The 21,784-nt window shown below is 41.9% G+C and overlaps 1 protein-coding gene across 3 annotated transcripts; it reads right to left on the bottom strand.

Annotated features, from left to right (window-relative positions):
* Positions 1–556: 556 nt before the first annotated feature.
* Positions 557–19,387, bottom strand: ankrd50l (ankyrin repeat domain 50-like). Of its 3 annotated transcripts, none has more exons than XM_028023009.1 (4): positions 19,264–19,387; positions 12,909–13,649; positions 5,849–6,066; positions 557–4,869 (listed from the first exon to the last, which is right to left on the bottom strand). In XM_028023009.1, the coding sequence occupies exons 2-4, from the start codon at positions 13,355–13,357 to the stop codon at positions 1,340–1,342; spliced, it is 4,197 nt and encodes a 1,398-aa protein (XP_027878810.1). In that variant the 5' UTR covers positions 13,358–13,649; positions 19,264–19,387; the 3' UTR covers positions 557–1,339. The 3 variants fall into 3 exon arrangements, with proteins under 3 accessions (XP_027878810.1, XP_027878811.1, XP_027878809.1); XM_028023010.1 differs by lacking the exon at positions 19,264–19,387 and adding an exon at positions 13,722–14,136 and having other exon boundaries at positions 12,909–13,486; XM_028023008.1 differs by lacking the exon at positions 19,264–19,387 and having other exon boundaries at positions 12,909–14,136.
* Positions 19,388–21,784: the final 2,397 nt, after the last annotated feature.

Below are 21,784 nucleotides of genomic sequence, written 5' to 3'. Positions count from 1 at the left end.
CCAGGAACGACCTAGGTGGCTTACCTTCACTGGGGAGGGAGCCAATGACATAAAAAGCAGACTTTTGCATGAATTTGTCAGTCATAACATTTCTATATTAAATAAAAAATCTACTTTTCATGGCGCTGATCAATTATTCATTTTCAAGGAAATTGAATTTAGAGTTTTCATTAGCAGTTAGAGCTTATAATGACTGCAAATGAAGGTCGTTGACGTCGAACCTGCAGTAATTCAGTTGAGCTAATTCATACATAAAGCTAAACTTTTATACATTAAGGTAAAACGTAAAGCGACAAAGAACTAGCGAAGAAGTTCAGAAATGTAATTCCTCCCAGGTATTCCTCAAATAATGAGCGAAAACCACCAGTGATGGTGTGAAAAGCCCTCCTCTCTAGTATCAAAACCGTCCCGGGTGGTCGCCATCTGCCCCCTACCAGACTTTCATCTCTGCGGGATGCTCCTGCTTCAGAAGATGCCTTTGACATTTCGTTTGAGTGCAGAACACAGTTACAGCTCACACAAAGCGAGCCAGAAATAACCACAACAGGCACACGAGTGAGATTTTCAAGCATTGGTTGCCATTTTAATTTTTGAGTGTAATTAATATGAACAGAGTTAAAAAATATCAAAACAAGCAAAGCAACATACGAGTCTCCCGACGATCCTCCCACATCCACACCAAATTTTGTTGATTCAGATTTAGCTTTCCTTCCGGCATGCTCACAGAGCAGGGCAGGTCGTCGTTTGTGGATTTCTGAATCAGCAGCCCACACAGCAGCAGGCTTCAGCAAGTATCAATTCACTGTTTGTTTTTTTTGTAACGTGTGTAGAAGTAGCGAAGGATGTAGTCTTAGTTCTTAAAAAAAAATATTAGCTGATTCAAAGAAAAATCAAAACCGAAGCCTTTCTGCTTTTGAAAAAAATAAGGTTAATTTTTCATTTGAAAGCTACAAAATGAGGGGAAGAGTTCTCAGTTCTGAAGGAGAAAATAAATTAAACAACGCTAAAATTGAAAAATTTGTTCCATGAAAAAAATGCTGAGTTGTGACAGTTCAGGGTGGAGGGGGAAGCCTTACTCCACAACATAAAGTGGCAGAAAATATGCAAATATTTGTTTTGTTTTTTTAATCAGAAACCTTGGCTTTTCCCAAAGTTTTGTGAAAAAAGTGACAAAAGATCTCATACTCCTGTATCTGAATGCAATGAGTTCAGATGACTTCTTTGAACCATAAAGAAAAAATATATGTTTATCTATCATTTTAACTGTTGATCACGTGCTCAAATAAAATAAATCCTAAAGGTTTATGAAGAAAGACCAAAAACTGAATGACCTACTTGTTCACAGGGGTGTCTCTCTTTTGTATAAGGCTGCACTGGTGGGGCCCTCAAATTGTAGCTTGATGGCCTGTTTGAGATTAAGGTGCGGGTCTGTAGTCACCATAACATCATCTGTCAAGGCACTGCTAGGTGGGGTTGGGGAGAAGCTGTAACAAACAGGTGCTAAAATGTTCTGGGGCAGGGCATCCCAAGCTTCCACTTGAGATGGGCTCTGTAGTCTGTATGGGTAGTCCAACGAAGGAATCTCTCTGCTTTTTGCACTGAGAGGGCTGTCCTTGCTTGGCATTATACCAAGAGAAGCCATGACTGAGTTCCATTTACCACCTGCAGCTCTTTCTGCTTTTATCAAGTTTGAGTTTTGCTTGTTCTTCTTGTCATGGTATTCAAGCACAGAAGACAAACCTTTCTGAGGGGGATCACAGTTGTGTACCATAGCCGTAACGGTGCAAACAGTAGGTGGAGGAAGGCATTTTGGAAGCCTTTGGCTACTTCCATGGAGACTTCCCATGCCCGAGCTCCCCGGCGGAGGGAGAGTGGAGTGTCGGCTCCGACTGCGTGGCAGTGAATGTTGCTGGATCTGCTGGATAAAACTGAGACTGTCGGCTGGCACTGTCTGCACAGTAGCAAGTGAGTGGCAGGTAGACGAGGTCTGGGAGCTTTGCATGGAGTGGAATCGTTCTCCAGTGGAACTGGGAGAGGACACTGAAGAGGAGGAGGTAGCAGCCGTCACTTCGACTCCATTACCCTCCAACATTCCCGACGAGACAATCTTGTTTGGTTTTGAAGGAGATACAGTACTAGAATTAGGCAACAGGCCTAGGTATGGCTTAGCTCCGTAGCTCTCCAAGAGCCGTACGATTGTAACATGCCCATGTTTTCCAGCCACTTTGGCTGGACTGCGTCCATATTTATCTATGTGGTTGGGATTTGCACCTTTTTCAAGAAGCATTTTCACAATGTTAACATGTCCTTCTTGAGCTGCGATGCTCAGAGCCGTTGCCCCTTGATGGCAAGCAAGATCTATATGTACACTATTTGCTTCCATGAGACGATGTCCTACTTTTCCGTTTCCTGTCCAGGCCACAGAATGCATTGGTGGTCTCCCTTCAGTGTCTTGTGCATTGGGGTTTGCCCCGTGTTTTAAAAGCAAGTCTACAATCTCCACACTGCCCTGCCAGGAAGCCACATGAAGAGCTGTGCGGCCCTCGGAGTCTCTGGATTCGAGTGGCACGCCTCCTTTTTCTATGACAAGAGTGGCCATATCAAGGCAACCTTCGAGCACCAGGAGGTAGAGCAGAGGCCGACCTTCTGCATCTCGCACATCAGTATCAGCCCCTCTCTTCATAAGCAGTTCTGCAACCTCAGTATGGCCCTCCAGAAATGCAGCACTCAATGCAGAGTGTCCATCATATGCCCTATGATCAATCGGAGAACGTTTGTCAAGTAGTAGCTTGACAGCACTCAGGTGGCCTTCTTGGGCTGCCAGTATAAGAGGGGTGCGTCCTTCAATGTCCATCTCTCCTACTCGTGCCATGCTCCCTTGATCTGTCAAAGCAGCACATACGGCACGATGGCCTTCACAGGCAGCAGCATGCAGTGGGGTCCAGCCAAGGTCATCCTTATGATTCTCATCCAACCCTCGGTCCAGTAAGGCACGGACTACTTCCAAGCTGCCCCTTGCTGCTGCCAGGCACAGTGCCGTCCTGCCTTCACAGTCAATGGCATCCACATCTGCACCCCAGAAGAGCAGCCTGGACACTGTGTCCATGTGACCCATCGCTGCAGCTGCCAACAGCGGTGTGACAGCAGCTGCGGCAGAAATGCTTCCATCAGGGCCAGCCGATTCATCTACATCTGCACCTGCTTCCAACAAAAGTTCAACCACATCTTCATGGCCTTCATAGGCGGCAAGAAGCAGTGGCGTCATTCCATCATTGTCTCTGTGGCCTGGATCTGCCCCACGTTCAAGTAACAGACTTGCTACCTCTCCGTAACCTTTGATCGCTGCAGCAGTTGGGACACAAAGAGCAGCAACTGACAGGGCAGTACGTCCATCTCCGTCAGCTAGGTTGACTTCTGCATTGTGGTTCAGCAATATTTCGACGGTTTCGGGATGGCCCATGTAGGCAGCGGCAATAAGGGGTGTACGCCCATTGCTGTCAGCTTTATTAATTTGTGCCCTATAGTCCAGCAAGGTGAGGACAATTTCCTCATGACCACCCCATGCAGCTGCTCTGAGGGCAGTACGTCCCTCACTGTCGCATCCATTTACATCTGCGCCTGCGTCCAGAAGTAAGCGGACAGCCTCACAGTGTCCTGCCCAAGCCGCAGAGCGCAGTGCCGTCCAACCTTCATTGTCAATGTGCTCCATCATTGCCACTGTAGTCTCTGTGCTCTGGCTTTTCATCCATTCTAGTAAGATAGAAAGAAATTTGACATGACCCTGTCTGGAAGCCAAAGTCAAAGGAGTTTGACCGTGATGATCACTTATGAGTGGATCAGACCCATGTGCTAGAAGAAATTTAGCTACATTTGCAGAACCCTCAATAGCTGCTTTCACAAGCAAGGTCTGTCCAGAAGATTCAAGCTGGTTTACAGAGTGCCCACTATCTAGCAGTTTCTTTATTGACACCTCCATCTCCATTGGGTCTAATGGATCTCCTTGCTCAACTGGGAAGCGTGTGCCGACACTGGCCCGCTTGTCGGAAATACGGGCTGGCGAAAGAAGTCCACTTTTCATTAACAGCTGAGGGACTTCCTGACTGACCAGTGGAGGAAGTTGAGCAAAGGATGTGGAGAGCGTTTCATTGCAGCTAGGAGTGAGAGGAGGCAGGCCTGTCCACAGCATCCAGAGTGCCAATAATGAGGGGTTTTCTTTATGGTGACCCGAGCAAACTAAGTGTGTGGCTAACTGACATGCACCTTCGGGGTCTAGATGGGGACCTTGTAGAGTCAGAGACATGGCAAGCATGCTATGGCCTTCAGTCTGGTTACAGAGATACTTCTGCGTGCAGTACTTAACATCAGTCAGCCACTCTGTAAAGCTGGCATGAAAAAGTAGTTTGGTGCCTTCAGGGCCATCGATCAAGAGGGGAGACAGTGTATGAAGTGTTTTCTGGAAGTCCTGGACGTTGAGTGTGGTGTCCTGAGTCCAGGCTGCTGTAAATAGTTGCTGAGTTGTGAGTGGACTTGGAGCAGCCAAGAGCACATTGAGGAGAGGTCTGACATAGATAAAGAGGCCCCGAGGGAAGAGTCTCTGGCAGAGCCAAAGGTAGAGTCCATTGAGAGTCCCAGGGATGTCTCGAATCTCTCGAAGACCCACAAGCCCAGCTGCCACGCCATCCAACACTCGCTCGAGAAAGAGAAAGCAGCCCCCACTCTTTATGTGCAGGAGATTGAGCATGTCTGCAGTGTCGGGGGTGAGCTGACGCCGCAGCGCTGCCTCCTCATCCAGACGACAAAGGATGTATTGCTGAACATCACGGACCGTTGGCGGCTTCCGTAGATCGTCCAGGCAGAGTCTCCGGAAGCCTAAAGAAAGAAATTGTTTTCTTTATAACTTTGCTTATTGTTTTATTGAGCTTAACCCTTTCATGCATCAATTATAATCCTTCATGTCATGATTTGTTTGGTAATTTTCTTAAGGCATTAAAAAAGGTTGGGGAAAAAAAACATTAAAAAAAAGATCAACTTTTTTTTCTAAATGATCAGTTGTATTTTTCTCCAAATACAAAGTTGTTACTTGGAAAATACATCTCTAGCATTAGTCTTAGGAGTTACTTGATGTCACAATATTATTTTTACCTGCAAGAGTCATCTACAGTAATAGTAGGGTCTGGATTCTCCTGAGTTAGTTTTTTTGTTTGTCTGCCATATTGGATTTAGCAAAGATGTTTTTACATTTACAGTACAGGATGGTCAGTAGTTTATAGTGTATTGTATGATTCACTAGTGTCCACTTCAGTGGTCTGTGTGCATTTAGAACATAAAAATGCACAGGAAACACAAGAAAATGGCTTTTAGATAGCTGTCCACTGCAGTGACCACTGTGTATGAAAGGGTTAATTTCATAATAATGATAAATATACAGACATATACCCAGATAATCACAAATATTTACATTGGTAATACAGTAATGTAGAAAAAAACGATTACAAGAAATGCTTGATTGTAGTTGTTGCTGTGTAACACAACAAATTTAAAAGGCAGTTATTTTTCACAAATAGGCCAGATTGGTTTGGGTAAAACTATAAGTTATTTTGACTCATTTTCTTACAGGCAATCTAAAAATGTGTTTTAAGATGATCAGAAACTGTTAAATGTGATAAAAAGCACAACTGCCTAAATCTGTGGGGGTAAAAACTGTCTCGCGTCTTTGTACGTGGTGGCAGAGTTAAGTTCAGTAAAGGAGCAAATAACCTACTCCTGGGTAATCAGGCGACATCGGCCTCACAATTTTCCAACCTAGGGTGTAGTGACAGAGACAACACGAACACAGGAATTCACATACCCGAGAACATCTTGCACACATCTTTGTTTTGGCGGCGGATGGAGCAGACCAGCAGCAACCAGCTGGGCAGGAGATGCTGATTGTTGGCCAAGAGTTCTGCGATCGAGCCGCTCTTCTCAACTCTTTCGCCTGGCACGCACTGAACATCCAGAGCATCTACAACTATCATCAGGGTCTGGGTAGGTGGAGGGAGGCCCAGCAGGGGTTCCAAAACTGCTCTAAAGATATTATATGGGAGCAAGAAACACACAAAAAGAAAGGAAAGATGAATGACTTAAAACGGCAATGTAAAAACAGCAGGAACTGTGGGCGGCGGAGAGACTGAAAGGAACAGAAGAAATGTGAGGACGATTTTTTCACACACGCACTGGAGATTTGAACTCTAAATAGAAGCAAAATATGAAGCAACACAAATCAATATAAGAACTACCTTGCCATTACTTCAGGCAATTTTCATTTTAGGGTGGCAAAGGCGATGTTTCTTTGCTCTCTATTTTATACATTCGTAGCATCTAACAATACCTGAGGCCTTTAAAACCACGGACAGAAAACAAAAAACTAAACTCGATGACTTGTTAGCAGTTATTTCCATTAAAACAACAGCTGCACAACAACGGCCGACAATGTTGAACACTTATCTAAGACAGCAATTTGTCTAAAGAAACCTCCTTTATGCTGTGCAATAATAAGCAGGGACACCTTACAGAGCTGTAAAACAATCCAACGCTTGGCAAAAACCAAACGAGTATTGGCCTTTAAGGAGCACAGTCAACACCCACACCCTGCCTGCAGCCAGAGGTGACTCAGGTTAGTGGAACTTTGGGATTTTTCCCTCCCTCTGCTCTGGGCACGCTCACACACATGCAGATCAATACATGGGCATGTTAAACAGGCACCCGCAGAATAGTCTCAGTCATTAACGGCTCCTCCTCTGCACGGATTTCTCAATCCATAAAACGGAATCATTTTCTGTGTTGTGGAGCTTTGGTTCATTTGCACATTTCCCTCACTTCAAAATGACAGAGTTTTTTTTTTTGTTTTTTTTTTGCACTTCAGAAACAAAGGAGATTTTGTCGGGCACGGCTATAAATATCAACACGCAAAATTGCTATTTGAATTCGGTGCACACAGAGTGTGGAGGAGAAAACTGCTTATTCAGATGGATCCCGAGGCTAAACAGATGTAATTTTTTAGGATAAAATAATAATAGTTGTTATGTATGTGTATGCATTAGGCATGTTATATTCAAGCTGTCTCAACAAAGCAGAGAGCTGCCAGATATGTGTTTCCTCCTCCTCTGGAGAAGGAGATAAACAGTAGTTACTGGATTAGCGACCTAACGCGTAAAAGCCAATGACGTCTATTTTAAGACCTTCACCCACAGATTTATATTTTTAAAAATGCCACATTTATGTTGCAATAAAGCAGATACATTAATCTCTCGTGTTTCTTTTTGATTGTTTCAAACATGGCTTCAAAGCCAGTGAGTAACCGGTTAGAAAATGAACAAATCTGACGCGATCTGGGAGGAGACAATCGGTAATTAAGCGAGGACACAAGCTCGGTTTAGACAGGTCACAAAGAGGCTAAGCCCAAGCATTTATTTTACCACAAATACAGGGTGTGTGCTTGTGTCTGTGCACTGTGGTTATTGTTAATGTCTATGTTTATAAAGGCCTATGAAGGTCCACTAGTTATCAGGGAGATTTTATGTATTTATTGTAAGAGGTCATCAACCCAAGAGAGAATAAGTAACTAACAATTGACAGATTGTTTTTTTCTTTTTTTCTCAGGATGACCTCAACACTAACCCTGAGATGTGTTCACTTCAACATCAAATGAATTCGTCACTGTTGACTTTCGCTTAACAGATCAACAGGTTTCTGATGGCTTTGGCATCTGATGTAAACTTGCTTCTCCGAGAAAAACCTTCAGTGACGTTGCTTAGTTAAAGATGCACCAATTTTGTGTCCAAATCTCAAAACTGATTATTCCACAGCTTTGACCTGCTGTCAATTATACCAGACTGTGATGTCTCTTTAAGAGATCTGTAATAAGTTTATGGTTATCTTTGTCTAATTTAAGTTGTAAAAAAATACCCTTGACAACCAAGTTCCCAGCAGCTAAGATGACAGGCTAATATTTCTTAGATTTGCACTGCAACAACTATGTATGTTAGCCTGAAAAAACTCAAGTTTATTTTTGATTCCCAAATCTTCTATGTGAGGTGTTTTTTATTTTTATATCTGCAGCAAAATGTCTGATGCAGCCACACACGTTATATGAAAAGTGGATGTAGCCACCTACGTTTGTTCATGTTTTTTTTTTTAGTTGAGACGATGAATGTTTTGACAATTATTCCAGCTGGTTTAGGATGCTGTGCAGCTGGAAGGACTTTTTGCTCTTGCTTTTTACTTTTCGACAGTCGTTACGAAGCGTTACCGGGGCAACAAGAGGAGTTGAAGAGAAGAGTTCGTGGGTGCAGAACAAAGTTCAAACCGTCTCTCCCGCTGATCGTAATGGCCGAGGGTCAACTCCAACTCTAACCATAGACTTACTTACTTACAGAGGAGCAGCAAAAGCAAATGAGGTGGGTTAGCGGCGTTTGCTAACAACTGGCGGAATCATCCAGAACATGTTACTGAGGAATATTATCTCTGCTGCCCAGAAACTGAGCTGTTAGAACGTCGACAGTCTTCAGACAGAGGCCTCTTCAGATTTGTTGCGATACTGACTGCTACCGGATATCCTTCCTGCCAACAGCACCATCGTCCACACTGACTACTTGAAGATATTTAGGTGATGTATGTAACGGCAACATTTAATTTCTCTCTTTTCTACGTAAATTAGAATTGAATTAAAGTGGCTTTTTTTCCCCTTCATTTTTTTTTTTTTTTTACACTGATGGAAAAGTTAGAAGAAAACCATCCGTTGTAACACAGAATGCATGTGTTTCAAATACATTCCTGGTACATCATTTACTATTTATCAGCTTAAATTTCTAGTCATCCTGTAATAGGGCTAAAGTTTGGCTTCAAGCAGCTCATCAAATGTTGCTTATCAGCGCTCTCGGGACTAATTTCTTGACGTCTTGACTCATCTGTGTATATTTAACAGCCCTGACGTTCTATCGCTGGCCATATCCTGCAATTAAAAGTAGATTTTTAAACCCCGTCAACCCACATCTAAGCTCCGACGAGCTTATCGAGCCGCCGTGCTCTTTAGTCATCTGAATAAAGCAGCACTCCCCGACTGAGCACGCACACACACACACACACACGCACACACGCACACACACACACACGCACTCCAGCAGGAAGTGCAATTAACCTTTTATGGCTGCTAATGTTTTTCCACCTCATTCAGGTTAGACGGTGCTGGACTCACATCTGCGGGTGACCTTTGAAGCTGCGATATAATGGGCCTTATTGAAGGGGCGCGTGTCATTGTGACACATGCAGTAATTAGAGGGCAGAGTTAGTGACAAATACACTTGCGAAGGCAGGATGTAAATCACTTCATGCGCGTTCGGACCCCTAATAAACCGCATTCCTGAGCTCTCGGGGATGCAGCCATTGTTTCTTTTTAAGCTATAATTTGGATGAGATCAAAACGGGTGACTGGGCTGGAACCGCGGGCGAGACCACCAACACGAGAAAATGACTGTTATTTGTAAATTGCTGCTGAACGCCACCTACTTCTCGGATGGATTTTGAACATTTGTGAATTTCTGAGCTCACTTGAAACCATTTTCATGAACTTTCTGAGCACTGAGCTCAGAAAGTTCAAGGTTTTTTTTTTTTCCAGGAAGGCATGAACTATTAACTGAAGCGCATGAATTAAGGAGGTTTTTTTACGAGATCGGATTGCTGTAATTTCAAATGGAAAAGCAAAGTGGGTCAGAGATTGAATTACATATGAGATTTTAGCATTCATCACATTTCTTCTTCGTGAATTTACATATCTAAAAGTGACAGAGATGCAAAACAAACTGAAATAAAGTAGAGATCCTTTGCAGGTGAAAAAAATCACAATGTTTGTAGATGAAATATGTAATTTTTGAAGTAATTGTGAATTTTTACGTATCTCAAACAACAACGTTTAAGTAAAATAGGAAAATACAACACATGACACTGGGCTGGAGGTTCACCTTCCACCAGCAAGACGTACAACGCAACAGGTTGAGAATGAAAGCATTTTGGAGTTTTAGAATGGCATAATCAAAGCCCAAACCTATATCCAGAGATAACAACATTTTTTCAATTACTTTCTGAAAGCCCTAATTCTTTTTTTTCCTCCAAAGCCAGGAGGAAACAGACGGGCAGGAAACATTAAAAGTATCCTTTGCAGTTTAATGACTCAACTACCTGTTAGTCTATGTGGCTTAAATAATATGTTGATGCCTTTAAGTGGGGGTTTGAAGCGGTCGACAGTAACAGCCGACATCCTGCTGCTTCTGGTGGTGCTGATTTCGTTTCACACACCGAGACGAACTCATTGAACTTTTGGTCTGCACAGTTTCACGCGGCGGGAGCGGCACCACAGCAAGCAGCCCGAGCCGCGTTAACGACCCGCTGGGCTCAGAGAGCCGCCCCGCTGCTTTAAGATGCACGTTGCATGTATGTTGTGTTTTGCTACCTTGCACACACACACACACACACACCCCTGCACACCCACGCCCACACACATGCACGCCTCCATCACATCCATTTATTGATGGCTGTCCTCAAAAACAGTGCAGGCTTTTTTTTTTCCTCTTTGGGCTCCAAACGGAAAGCAGCGGCTGGCGGCGAGCCAGTCCGTGGGGAATGTGGAATCCAGTTCAGCACTTCACACCAGAGGAGAGCAAACACGAGCAGGAGCTTGAAAGGCCTCGGACTCGGCGCAGAACAAACACACCGGGGAGAGGGCTGAAAAGTCCCGGAGAGGAGGGTGACCTCGCTGACTGGTGCCGAGACGGTCACTGGGGCAGGGGAGGCATTTTTCACCTCTTTGTTCTGCTTTTTTTTCCTGCTACCCCCTCCCCCCTCCTCTCTCTGGAAGGATGTTGTGTCGTAAATAACACTGTAGTATTCATTCACACTGGAGAGGCCATTGTGGTGCTCCGTGAATGGGCCGCATTATGGGGCGTGAAATAAATATAAGTCGAGGAAAGAATGGCTATCGCGCTCCTATTTTTTCCCCCTGCGACTGTCCTGGCTTCGACTTGCTTCGCCCGCGGTCAAAAGATTTTAACATTTACATGCAGTGAGACCACTGGCAGCTAAAACGCTGAGAGATTCAGCTCTTTTTCTGAACATAAAGGATGCTTTTTAGCTACAGTGCGAGCGGAAGCCGCTGTTGTGTTTGTTACACAAAAGAAGGAGGAAATGGAGCCTTTTTGCCGGAGGTGATTTATTAAAAGTAAACCCTGGAGATGTAGGGTGAAGCTATGAACCAATCAGAACAGGGTGTGTGTTGATTCTGACTTTAAAATGTTACTTTCATGTCGTTTTTGCTTGATGAGTGCTTTAAGAGGAAGATGCAAGGTTTGTTGAAATTTTAATTTTGTTATCCCCTCATCCCATAATGCTGCCACCACCATGTTTTACACTAGCAATGGTGGGTAAAGGGAGTTAATTTTTATGCCCTTTGCATGCAGCCCAACAAGTTAAACCACGACTTTCCTCCATATGTTTGCAATTATGGAAGTTTAAGTGACTATTTTTTACTTCTCTATCAGACAGTTATGACTGAGCACCTTTCATATGTTCCTCTCTTTGCACTGGTTTCATTCAGGAAGATCCTGAGGGATGCACGGCCTCCAATCTGTATGTTTCTTGCAAATAACAATCAGGTCCTCTGTAAATAAACACCCAATACTAACATGAAGACAGTTTCTAGGTTCATGTTCATCCTGTGGAGATGTTTGAAGATGTCCACTTTGGTTTTCTTAGCCTCTCTTGGACAAGCCGTTAGCTTTAGCTTCAAGGATCATCTAATCAGAATATACAGTATGAGGATGCTAAGAGGCTTAGCTACTGCTAGCAAGACAAGAACTAAACTTGAAAAATCCCTAACTCTCACATTTAGCCTCCTATAAAAGAAAACAAAATTTTATAATAATAATAATAATAATAAACTTTTTTTTGGATAGCCCTTCATACACTAGGATAAATAAAAACCACTAGGTTGACTGAAGTGTTTTATGAGATAAAGCATAAAAAACTCAAGGAATAAAACAGGATAAAACACCTGGGATAGCAGAATTAAGTACAAAGATTAAAAATCATCGCATTACTGTGTATTAAAAGCCATATTGAGCTTATATGCCTTGTGTCCTTATTTGAAGAGGCAGGCCATTTGGTAGAATTCAGCTTGGGGATTTTTGCTTAGCCTTTTAAATAGTTTTTTGCAAAGTTAAAAATGCAAACTAGTTCTGAAAATCTGCCAAATGCTGATAGTTGAAGTTGCCCTGGAAAAAGCGGAACAAGCTGTTACTCACTGCAGCCATAAAATCAAATTTACTCCAGGTGACCTAAATATAAAGCCGGTCGTAACAGGGTTAAGGTTACGGTGGTAGTCAACTGGGTAATACGCTCCAGATCAAATCGCCAAAGTCGCAAAAAGACTGTCAACAAGCTTAAAGGAGAAGAAGGGGGTGTTATGAAGTTTTTAGTAAAAACATTGGACTGTTTGAACAGATTTACACTGCAAAAACCAAAAGTTGCAAAACAGGTTTTTGGTTTTTCCCCCAGGTTGCTTTTCACATTATGAATCTGATGAGCCGTTTCTCGTGAGGACACATGTCGGCTCTCCTCCTCAGCTCCGTCAAAATAAGGGCAATAACACATAATTTATGCTGCTTCGGGTTGGAAATGAGCCACGCGCATGCCGCTGCATGCCGCAGCTCCCGTTTCAGGATGGCTGCAGTACCTTCCAGCGACTTGCCTGTCTCTTTCATTGGACAGGTGATATAGACGGGAAATCTCACGTAGGCTCGGGTTCACAAAGTGCTGTAAATCCTTCAAGTGACATGAAAGTATTATCATTAATTCATTAACGGCTAAGCAATACCAACCTCTTGAAAGTGTCCTCGGGGTCCTTTTGACAGTTGAGGGGCTCCAGAGCAGAAGACGCGGCCGGTTCCCTGAGGGTCTCTTCGAAGCCAGGAGGGAGAAGCGGGGAGGCCCTCAGCTGCTCCACCAGGCCCAGGACAAACCTCCACAGCACTGTGCTCCTCTGGTCCTCCCTGTGGCAGAAGTGGGACGCCAGGCAGCGCCGTGCCAGCCCCGCAGCCAGGCCCGAGTCTGAGGTGGGCCACGCCACCTCAGTGCACAGGGCGGTCTTGCCGGCACCGGGACCCCCAGTCACCAGGAGGCCCGCCGCCTGCCTGGGCGTGGGGCGGGCGTCCAGGCAGCGCCTCAGCTTGTCCAGGGCCCATTCCCGGCAATAGAAGCGCCGGCCCCGGAGCAAGCTGGCGCCGCATCCGTACGCTGAGCCGCTCATTTGCTCCGGGGGTTCTGACATCCAGGAGACGAGTCGGTGCACACAACTTCACATCCCATGCCCCTTCAAACGGTCTCACTCTGACTCTTAAGAAAGGTTCCTGTTGATGTGGTCTGGTAATGTTCCAGGTGAGTTCTGCAGCTGGATTTCCTTGATTTGTCGCAAGGATAAAACAAAGAAAAAAAAGAAATACTTTTAAGTGAGCTTCAGTTGTAACTCGTCGTCCTCTTCATTCATTCTGATGTTTTTTCCTGTTGGATCTGAAGCGTTGCGGTTGCCGGTCTCCGCCATGTGTCTCTAGCAGATCGAGGAGCTGCTCAGGCAGAAAGCAGAAGCAGAAAGCCAGGATGAGTCAATGAAGCAACATTTTTCACATATTTCTCACCCGGCCCGTGTCGTCTTCCGTTTACAAATTCTTTTCTCTCCCCTTCCAGTGATCGCCTGTCTTAGGACATCGAACCTTACTGTCAGCTTCAGCGTGAAACAGCCTTTTGCTTTCTCTCTCTCACCCGTTCTCCTACCTTCTCTCTCCCTCTGCCTCTCTGTCTCTCATGCGCTCTGGTTTTTCTTGTTTTCTTTTTTTTCTGTCTCCACCCTCTCGTGGTGTGTCTCGGCATGTTCAGAGACAGCAAGGAGGAGAGGGAGGACTCGTGTGGGAGCGAGTTTTCTCCTTTAGCTGACAGAAGGGAGGAGTCACCTGGGGTCAAGGTTCAGTCACAGGACAATAACACGCCACACTACACGTTTAGGTGTCATGATTTTCTAAAAATCCAAATTAGGCCAGTTGTAACTTTTTAAATTAGTGATTTGAGTCTTTATGCTGAGTTTGCTTTGTGTAAATCTGAGTAATTTATCTGCGATAACAAATATGTTTGCATAGACGTTCAAGAAAACTTGAGAAGGACATTTAATTGGTGTAGAAATATGCACACACAGCCACAGTACACCATAATAATTACTCTATGTTTTTAAAGCTGAGAATATTCTCAAGGTCAGATGCTGATTTTACCTGAGGTGTTTTTTTTTTGAGTCAACATGCAAAATGCAAAGTGTAGAGAAAAATCACGTGCATCACCTTGAGCAGACCATGTCCACAGTGAAATGAAGTAGTGGTAGACTTCGAATTTTATCGTGATATTTTGTGGAACTATTGTGATAACAATAACAATCATGATTTAAAGAAAAAAAGATTTGTGGTTTCTTTTTTAGGTGACTGCATGGCGTAGCATTCATAACGCCGCAAACACAAAGACGGTCCTTGAAAAACGTTCTCAATTAAAACAGGATTCTTCAGGACTCCACTTACTAAAAGTAGGGTGATTTATGTCACTAAACTGCACAAAGTAACGGCATTCAGTATTATCTTCAAATTTGCAGATTTTTTTCCCATGCTCTCGTAAAACAAACAGTGAAGAAAATGTTAAAAATAACATTTACGATAAAACTGTCGATCGAGGCAGTTCTTCGATGTGCTTATTGTGTATAGCGATAGTACGCTAACAATAAGTGTGGGAGACACAGCTCTTAGTTTACAAATATATTAAAACTACAATTTTAGATGATTATATTGAAAAATTAAAGAGTACAGGGTGTCCCCCAGTGTATTATAAGCCTGGCGGGCCACCAGGCTTTACTTGTGCCCCCACCAGGCTAAGCCTTTTTCCTAAGCCTTTTTAAAATGTTTGCATTTTCTAAGACTTGACAGTTGGTGCTCAGGTATTAATCTTCCAATCTTTTAATAACACATAATTATCAAGTGATATTTTCACATTTCCTGTCAAATTTAAACATTTTTTAACTCTAAAACACAACAGGCCGCTGGATAAATGACTGCTCTTGCGCCCAACTACCGGACTTATCTGGCAACTTGGATCTATGGCTTTAGTTCAAATATTTTATCCTGCAAGGTAACATACTGCAATTTGAAAATGACATACTACTGAAATTATATTGCATAGTAAAATCCAGCCAGAATGACTAGACTTTAAAGAATCCAGTTAAAGAATGTTTAGGGTTCCTGTGACAGCATTAACACACCGCACCTCATTTCAAGTCAGCGACTAATCAAACATCAGCAGAACTGAGATAAATCTGACAGATTATAGGCAAGATTTATCACTAGACAGAGCAATACAGGCAAAAAAAAAAAAAAAAAAAGCACACTGCTGTGCATATGAGGCACAAAATGACAGGCAAGCGTCACTTTGATTGAAAAGTGCAAAGTTAATAACATCAGTTTCTAAAACCAAGCATATCGTGTTAGAGGAAGCTGATGCATGTTTGTTGGACACGTCTGCTGTCAGCCTGCGAGAGAAAACTCCTGACAATATTCCCCAGGAAAATAGAAACGTGTCCTGCTAGCAGGGAAACTGATGACAGTACTGAGGAAAACTGGCACCGGGCTGTGAGGACGTCTACATTCTTGTCATTACTGGTGGTAAAGCATTGTAAACCTGGCAAGCGGCCGCTATGAAAACAAGCCAAAGTTTTCACTGACATGCTGTCAATGCGGAAGTTAAATATAGTCAAATTTTCTGCCTCACATTCAATTGGGACTTGAAAGTTTGCATACCAAATGAAGTGACTGACAGCGAGGCCTTTGTTAATATCTCTTATGTAACTTGTTTGCATGGTTGCACATTAGTAGAAAAAAAATCTATATCTATATAAAATCTCTATTTAGTGTCAGTGAATATTATTTTTAAGCTTAACGACGGTTTGTAACGTGAAACTATCTTTACTTCGATATTGCCAGACAGCTGCTGAGACGTGCAGATGGTAAAGAAGCAGGAACTCTGGCCATCTGCCTGGAAACTGGCCATCTACTTTTTACTGGAGAAACCTCATCTCTCAACCACGACATTTACTTCTGTGTAAATTAATTGCATCGCTAGGCAACCAGCACAGACAATGTGACGTGTAATTAAGCATTACTTAACAACACCAGACGCCCACACCAACCAAAAACTTCTTGAGAGTTTTTGTTGGAAAAGCTTAAAGACAGCAGATAGGGAATTTTACTTGGTTGCTACTTTGCAAACAGCGGAGATGAAGTTTGACCAGGGATGAGGCAGTCATGTTTTTTTTCTGTACCAGATACTGTCGAGATAGGAATAAGAGTTTACCAATGCCAACTCCTAGTTCCATACAATACATAAAAATCAAGTGTCGGCCATAAGCTTGGATGTTGTTTAGCTTTAAAACGCAGTGAAATGAACTACATTTGATCAGTATTGTATCATTTACATTAGCATTTTGACAAAGTTCCAGGTATCTGCTGTTTCTTTTGTCTTGTCTGGCAAATATTTTGACTCAATAATGCCTGCTGGATAGCCTTACAGCTTTAGTTTTTAATAAACTCACATTTGCTGCTACAGATGATGTTTCTATACAGTGCAGCTTGCTGAAATGCTAAGCTAATGCTAACATGCTGTCTCTCTGTTTTGATACGACTCTTTGACCATTTAGCTTGTACCGAATTCTAGCTTGTTCCAGTTAATTGTGCACAAACAAACTCAAGTAGTTTGTTGTGTGAAAGTTTGTGAAAGTTACAGTTGAAGTTATAGTTGAAAGTTGAAAATTTTGTAAGTTTTTGGAATTTTGTAAAATTGTGTAAGTTGAAAAGTTGTTGTCAACTCAACAAATTGAGTTGAAAATTTGTTTTTCTTTGCATCCTCATCCTTGCTTTGTACGTCGTTAGGTTTATGTACTGTTTCAGCTAAGTTAATCTTACAGGAAAAGTTTTGATTCATTAAAACTAACGCATTAGCATAGCACTTAAGTACACTGCTCTGCAGGAAAACGTCTTAGCGACAAGATGTAAATAAATCAAAGGCAGCATGTTTTTAGGTAATGCCCTGACAGAAGTCTAGCAGTTTTCTAGCTGACCTGATTGAGCAACAAATTGGCCTACACACAACATATCTGGATCTTCAAGGAACAAAACAACAGAGTTTAGTGGATCAATGCTAACGTGAGCCACGTAATACTGAAGAAATGCTGTTTCCTGTTACAGGTAATGAGCATTCAGGTCTGAAGTAGACCTTATTCATTAACTTTAATGTGGTATTTATCTGGAATGTTTCATAGTCAGAAATGTCTTGGTTTTCTCCCAGGTACAGATACTGCAGTTTTGCTTAGCTTTAGCTGTGAAGGGTTTGATTGCTTAAACAAAGTTCTGAAAATGTAGATTTTACGAGGAGAAATCTTATTTTAAAAACTAACTCTCACCTGCAGCCAGGTCACTTTGATCATAAAAAATGTAATAATTGATGTTTAAAAATAGTTATTAGAGAAATGAATGTGGTTTGGTTGTGTTACATTAACCTGTCAAACAGGAAGTGTATTTAAAAGCAATTTGTGTGAAAGTCAAACATGGCCAGGAGTTTAAGCACTTTTGATAAAACAATTATCTGAATTGCAATGTCGTTATACAGAATGCATTTGCTTTCTTTCATGTTTCAAATCAAGCTGTTTATAATTATCTTTTTACTCACTAAACACCCAGCTTCCACCTCCAAAAGATAGTTTGGGTTTTTTTTTTTGGAAGTGAGAATCTGTGAATATGTTAGCACTGACAATCTCTACCTGTATTTCACAGATATTGCAGTGAGAAATAGTTAAGATTAAAAAAAAATACTGAGGGATAATGCTGCAATACTGACAAGAAAAGGTATTTTACTTTTACAGAAGTAGTTTTTTGAGTCTGTTGCTGTTTTGTTAGCCAAACAGCTTCCATGATTCAACGCTAAACTACAAAGTCGGTCGGCCTCATCGGCGTAGTTATAACATGGACATTGCTCAGTTGTGGCAACAAACTGAACTTCTTGTGAAGGTGCAGAAATGTAATAAATAATATTTGCATGCCACGATTATGGCATCTGTCTAATACAGTTTATGGAGCTATCATAAGCTTTACACAACCTCACTTCAAAAAAAAAAAAAAATGCTACACTATCCCTTAAAACAAATACCTTGAAGAGCCAATCACACCAAGTGAACCAAGAATAGGCTTGACACAACTGACATACAGAAAATAGTAACAAAAAACAGAGAAGTGGGGGATCCGGTGTTTCATCTTGGGCCTCCAGAGTGACCCAGGCCGCCTCTGGCTCGGACATCAAACCAGGATCAGTGAATGGTCAGACAGGAAGTCAGCCAGTTTTAAAGTTACACCCAGCTAAAGCTCAATGGTAAACATTGCTTTAAACAAACAAAATGTTTAAATGACGTCTTTAGTACATGGTGCTTCACGGTTTTGCTGGGTTATTAAATTGAAGCAATAAAACTCTTTTGTTTTCGTTTTTTTTTTTAAACATACCAGCAACATCTCCGGCCTTGCGTCACAGCAAAACCACAATAAATTATGGAAATTCCGTATTTTGCTGCAAACTACTACTGTAACTATCATAAAATTTCCACTACACGTTTATGGATAGTTGAAGTATAATTTCCAGTCTGTGTATGAAGGTCTACAATCAACTAGCTTGTTTCCCTCTTCTGTTTTATTCACCCCAGTGTTTTTTTTTGTTTTGTTTTTTGTTTTTTTCAAACCTACTCGCCTGCAGCATTTCTGGCATTTGTCCTTCAAAACCGAACAGCAGCCGGTGTGGGAATCCACAGGTAACCCGCTGCAGGCTGTCCGCCGGTCTGCTTCCTCTGCAGCAGTCAGACTTATTTCCCACGCACCGACACGCACACCAGTGATGAAACTACAACCGCCGTGGAAACGTGTAAAACTGTCGGCTCGCGCGCTGCTGGTCGACGCCATTGTAAACAAAAACACGAACGGTGAGATGAAACATTTGTTTTCGACATAACTCCCCCGTGCGCTCATATTTAGTCTCAACACAAAATGACACATTTGAGTTTTTGTTTTTTTTTTTAAATTATTATTTTTTGTTTGTTAGAAACCAACCCGGTGTTACCTGACAGACGCTCTCTCCATCTCCGTCTCCCTCCTCGACTATCATTACAAACACACCCAGAGCACTTCACCGGATGTGTCCTCTTTTTATGTTATCACATTAAAGGTGAGTCCTTCTCTGTCGCTTCCTCTCCCTCCCCTCCAAGAATTACTATTTTTTTCCCCCCGTCTCGTGCTGACGGTCTCTATCTGCTTCCTTTCCCTTCTCACTCCTGATGGTGTTTGGTAGGAAACAAAGGGACTCTGTGTGTTGGACTGAATTCAACTGAACTGCAAAAGTCTGCGAAACACTAAACGGAGACAGCCCCCCAAAAAAGGATAAAAGAGACTTTACTATGAAGCAAACTTATTCATTTTTTTAAAATCGTTGTTTTAGTTAAATTGTCAAATAATAGGAAACAAAAAATTTTATGACACATTAAGTCCAGTCATGGGAGGAAACATAGAATCCAGACGCTGCTAATTGACCTATTTGATTATTTAATCATCTTTATGAAAGCAGGAGATTGTTTTTGCTCTCAGGTGTGTGTTGCACAATGTCATCAGCAATTGACTTTAGAGAAGCAATTGTTTTCATTCATCAGTCTGGGAAAGATTATGAACCCATTTCCAAAGTATCTAAAGTTCACCATGCAAATAGTGAAAGTTTATCTGTTTTTGTTTGTTTTGTTTTTTTTGGCTGGAGATGCACCAATGAGTCACCAGGTTGCAGTTGGCCTATTTTTCCTTTATTGGCTCTGATGGCCAAGCAAAAGAGCTGCCATCTTTTTATTGGTCTAAAAAACATTATCAAACCACTTTTTATGCAACTTACCATGGGATCGTGTTATTTGATGGTGATAATTCTGTAGTTTCTTCACTCTGTGTGGATTTCAAAACTGCTACCTCTATCAAGCACCAGTACTTTCATGAGTACTAATGCTTAATTTCAAAAATCGGAGTAGACATCAAACAAGATTGGAAATGGGGTCTTGGGTAGGAAAAGCCTTATTGGTGCATCTCTCGTTTTTCAAAAACGGGTCACCATTTAAGATAATCGCGATCATTTCAGGAATTAGTATTATAGCAAATTTATCTCAAACGCCAGGACAACGCAGAAACTCCAGCACGTGGAGTTACCCTGAGATCTCCGTCTCATACTCTTCAATTCTCAGTTTGGATGTTCATTGTTCAAGTTCATGACAGGACTGTCGCAAAAAGACCAAAGAATCATGGTTAGTTATGGTTTATGTTGAATTGTTGCTGGGAATATCTTCTTCCCTGTAAAAAATCATTTAAAAAGCTGCATCTGAAAGAAAACTTATGAACAAATAACACAGAAGAGCTGAGACGTGTGGAGAAAACCTGACGCAGGGTCTCAGCTCAGACATCGCAGTCATGGACAGACGGTTCGCTGGGCTTGTTCTGCAGCCTGCACCTTACAGTCAGTGAGTCGATCATGAACTCCCCAGTGAAGCAGAGGGTTTCACCCCCACCCTCAGTCTGTCAGACAGCTCCAGCTTGTTCATTCATCAAACAAACTGAGATACTAATCCCAATCACAGCCAGCAGTAGATCCAAAACAGAACGACAGAAAAAGAAAATCATTAGCATTTTGTAGTGGTCTAGTCAAAATCCGGACCTAAACGTGGTTGAAACACATTAATGCGCGGACTATTAACGTGAAGATATGGACTGTTAATGTGAAGATGTATATGGTATGGAGCTTCAGCAACTCAAATAACAAAAAAATAATAATATTAATAACAAGATATCAACTTATACCCACAACAAATTAACTTGTGTGAACAAAATAATTGAGACTCTGTGAGAGGACAGCCTTTTGCCATCAATCCACCTATTTTTCCTGAATATGTTTTTAATATTTTATTGTGCAACTCAAAAGTCTTACATTATTTTGGAGGTAATATTCCGAGTTTTTACAAAAAACCTGAGATTAATTAGGCTTATTTCTAACAATGTTCATGTGAAATGTTGGAGAAACGACCACAGCTTCTTAGAAGTCAGTCCAAGCATTTGTAATGAGCAGATCTAAGCTAATGCACCAAATTATTTCAACTCATTGATAATTCACGTCGCAGAGAAAAATGTCATTCAAGCACCAAAGTCAGCTCATCTGCTTGAAGTTCAGTGAAAAACAAAAAAAACCTTTTACTGATTTCTGCTGCTGCACATGCGCCTTCAGATTTGGGTATTAGGAAGTATTATTATTGTAATTTCACGAGTTTCTTGTACAGTATCGAGGGCCACCTCCCCATCATTTAAACTTGGAGGAAAATCATTGTAAAAACTCTTTTTTTTATTTGCTAATTCTGTACATCTTAACCCTCTAACTATAGACATTTTCTTTTCTTTAAATGTGAAAACAAACTTTTCGTTTGTCGTCAATCTGAGAGTAATAGTTCCCCCTGGTGGATGCTAGTGGCAATACACAGACATCTGTTATTTTTTTAATAAGCAGCATATTCATCTCTTTAAATAAAAATACCATTTCCAAAAGAAAACTGAAGTATTATTGTTGA

The sequence above is a fragment of the Xiphophorus couchianus genome, chromosome 7, assembly GCF_001444195.1.
Source record: "Xiphophorus couchianus chromosome 7, X_couchianus-1.0, whole genome shotgun sequence".
In the NCBI taxonomy this organism is placed as follows: domain Eukaryota; kingdom Metazoa; phylum Chordata; class Actinopteri; order Cyprinodontiformes; family Poeciliidae; genus Xiphophorus; species Xiphophorus couchianus.
The sequence above is the reverse complement of the archived record's forward strand: the minus strand, read 5'-3'. Positions and strand labels throughout refer to the sequence as shown.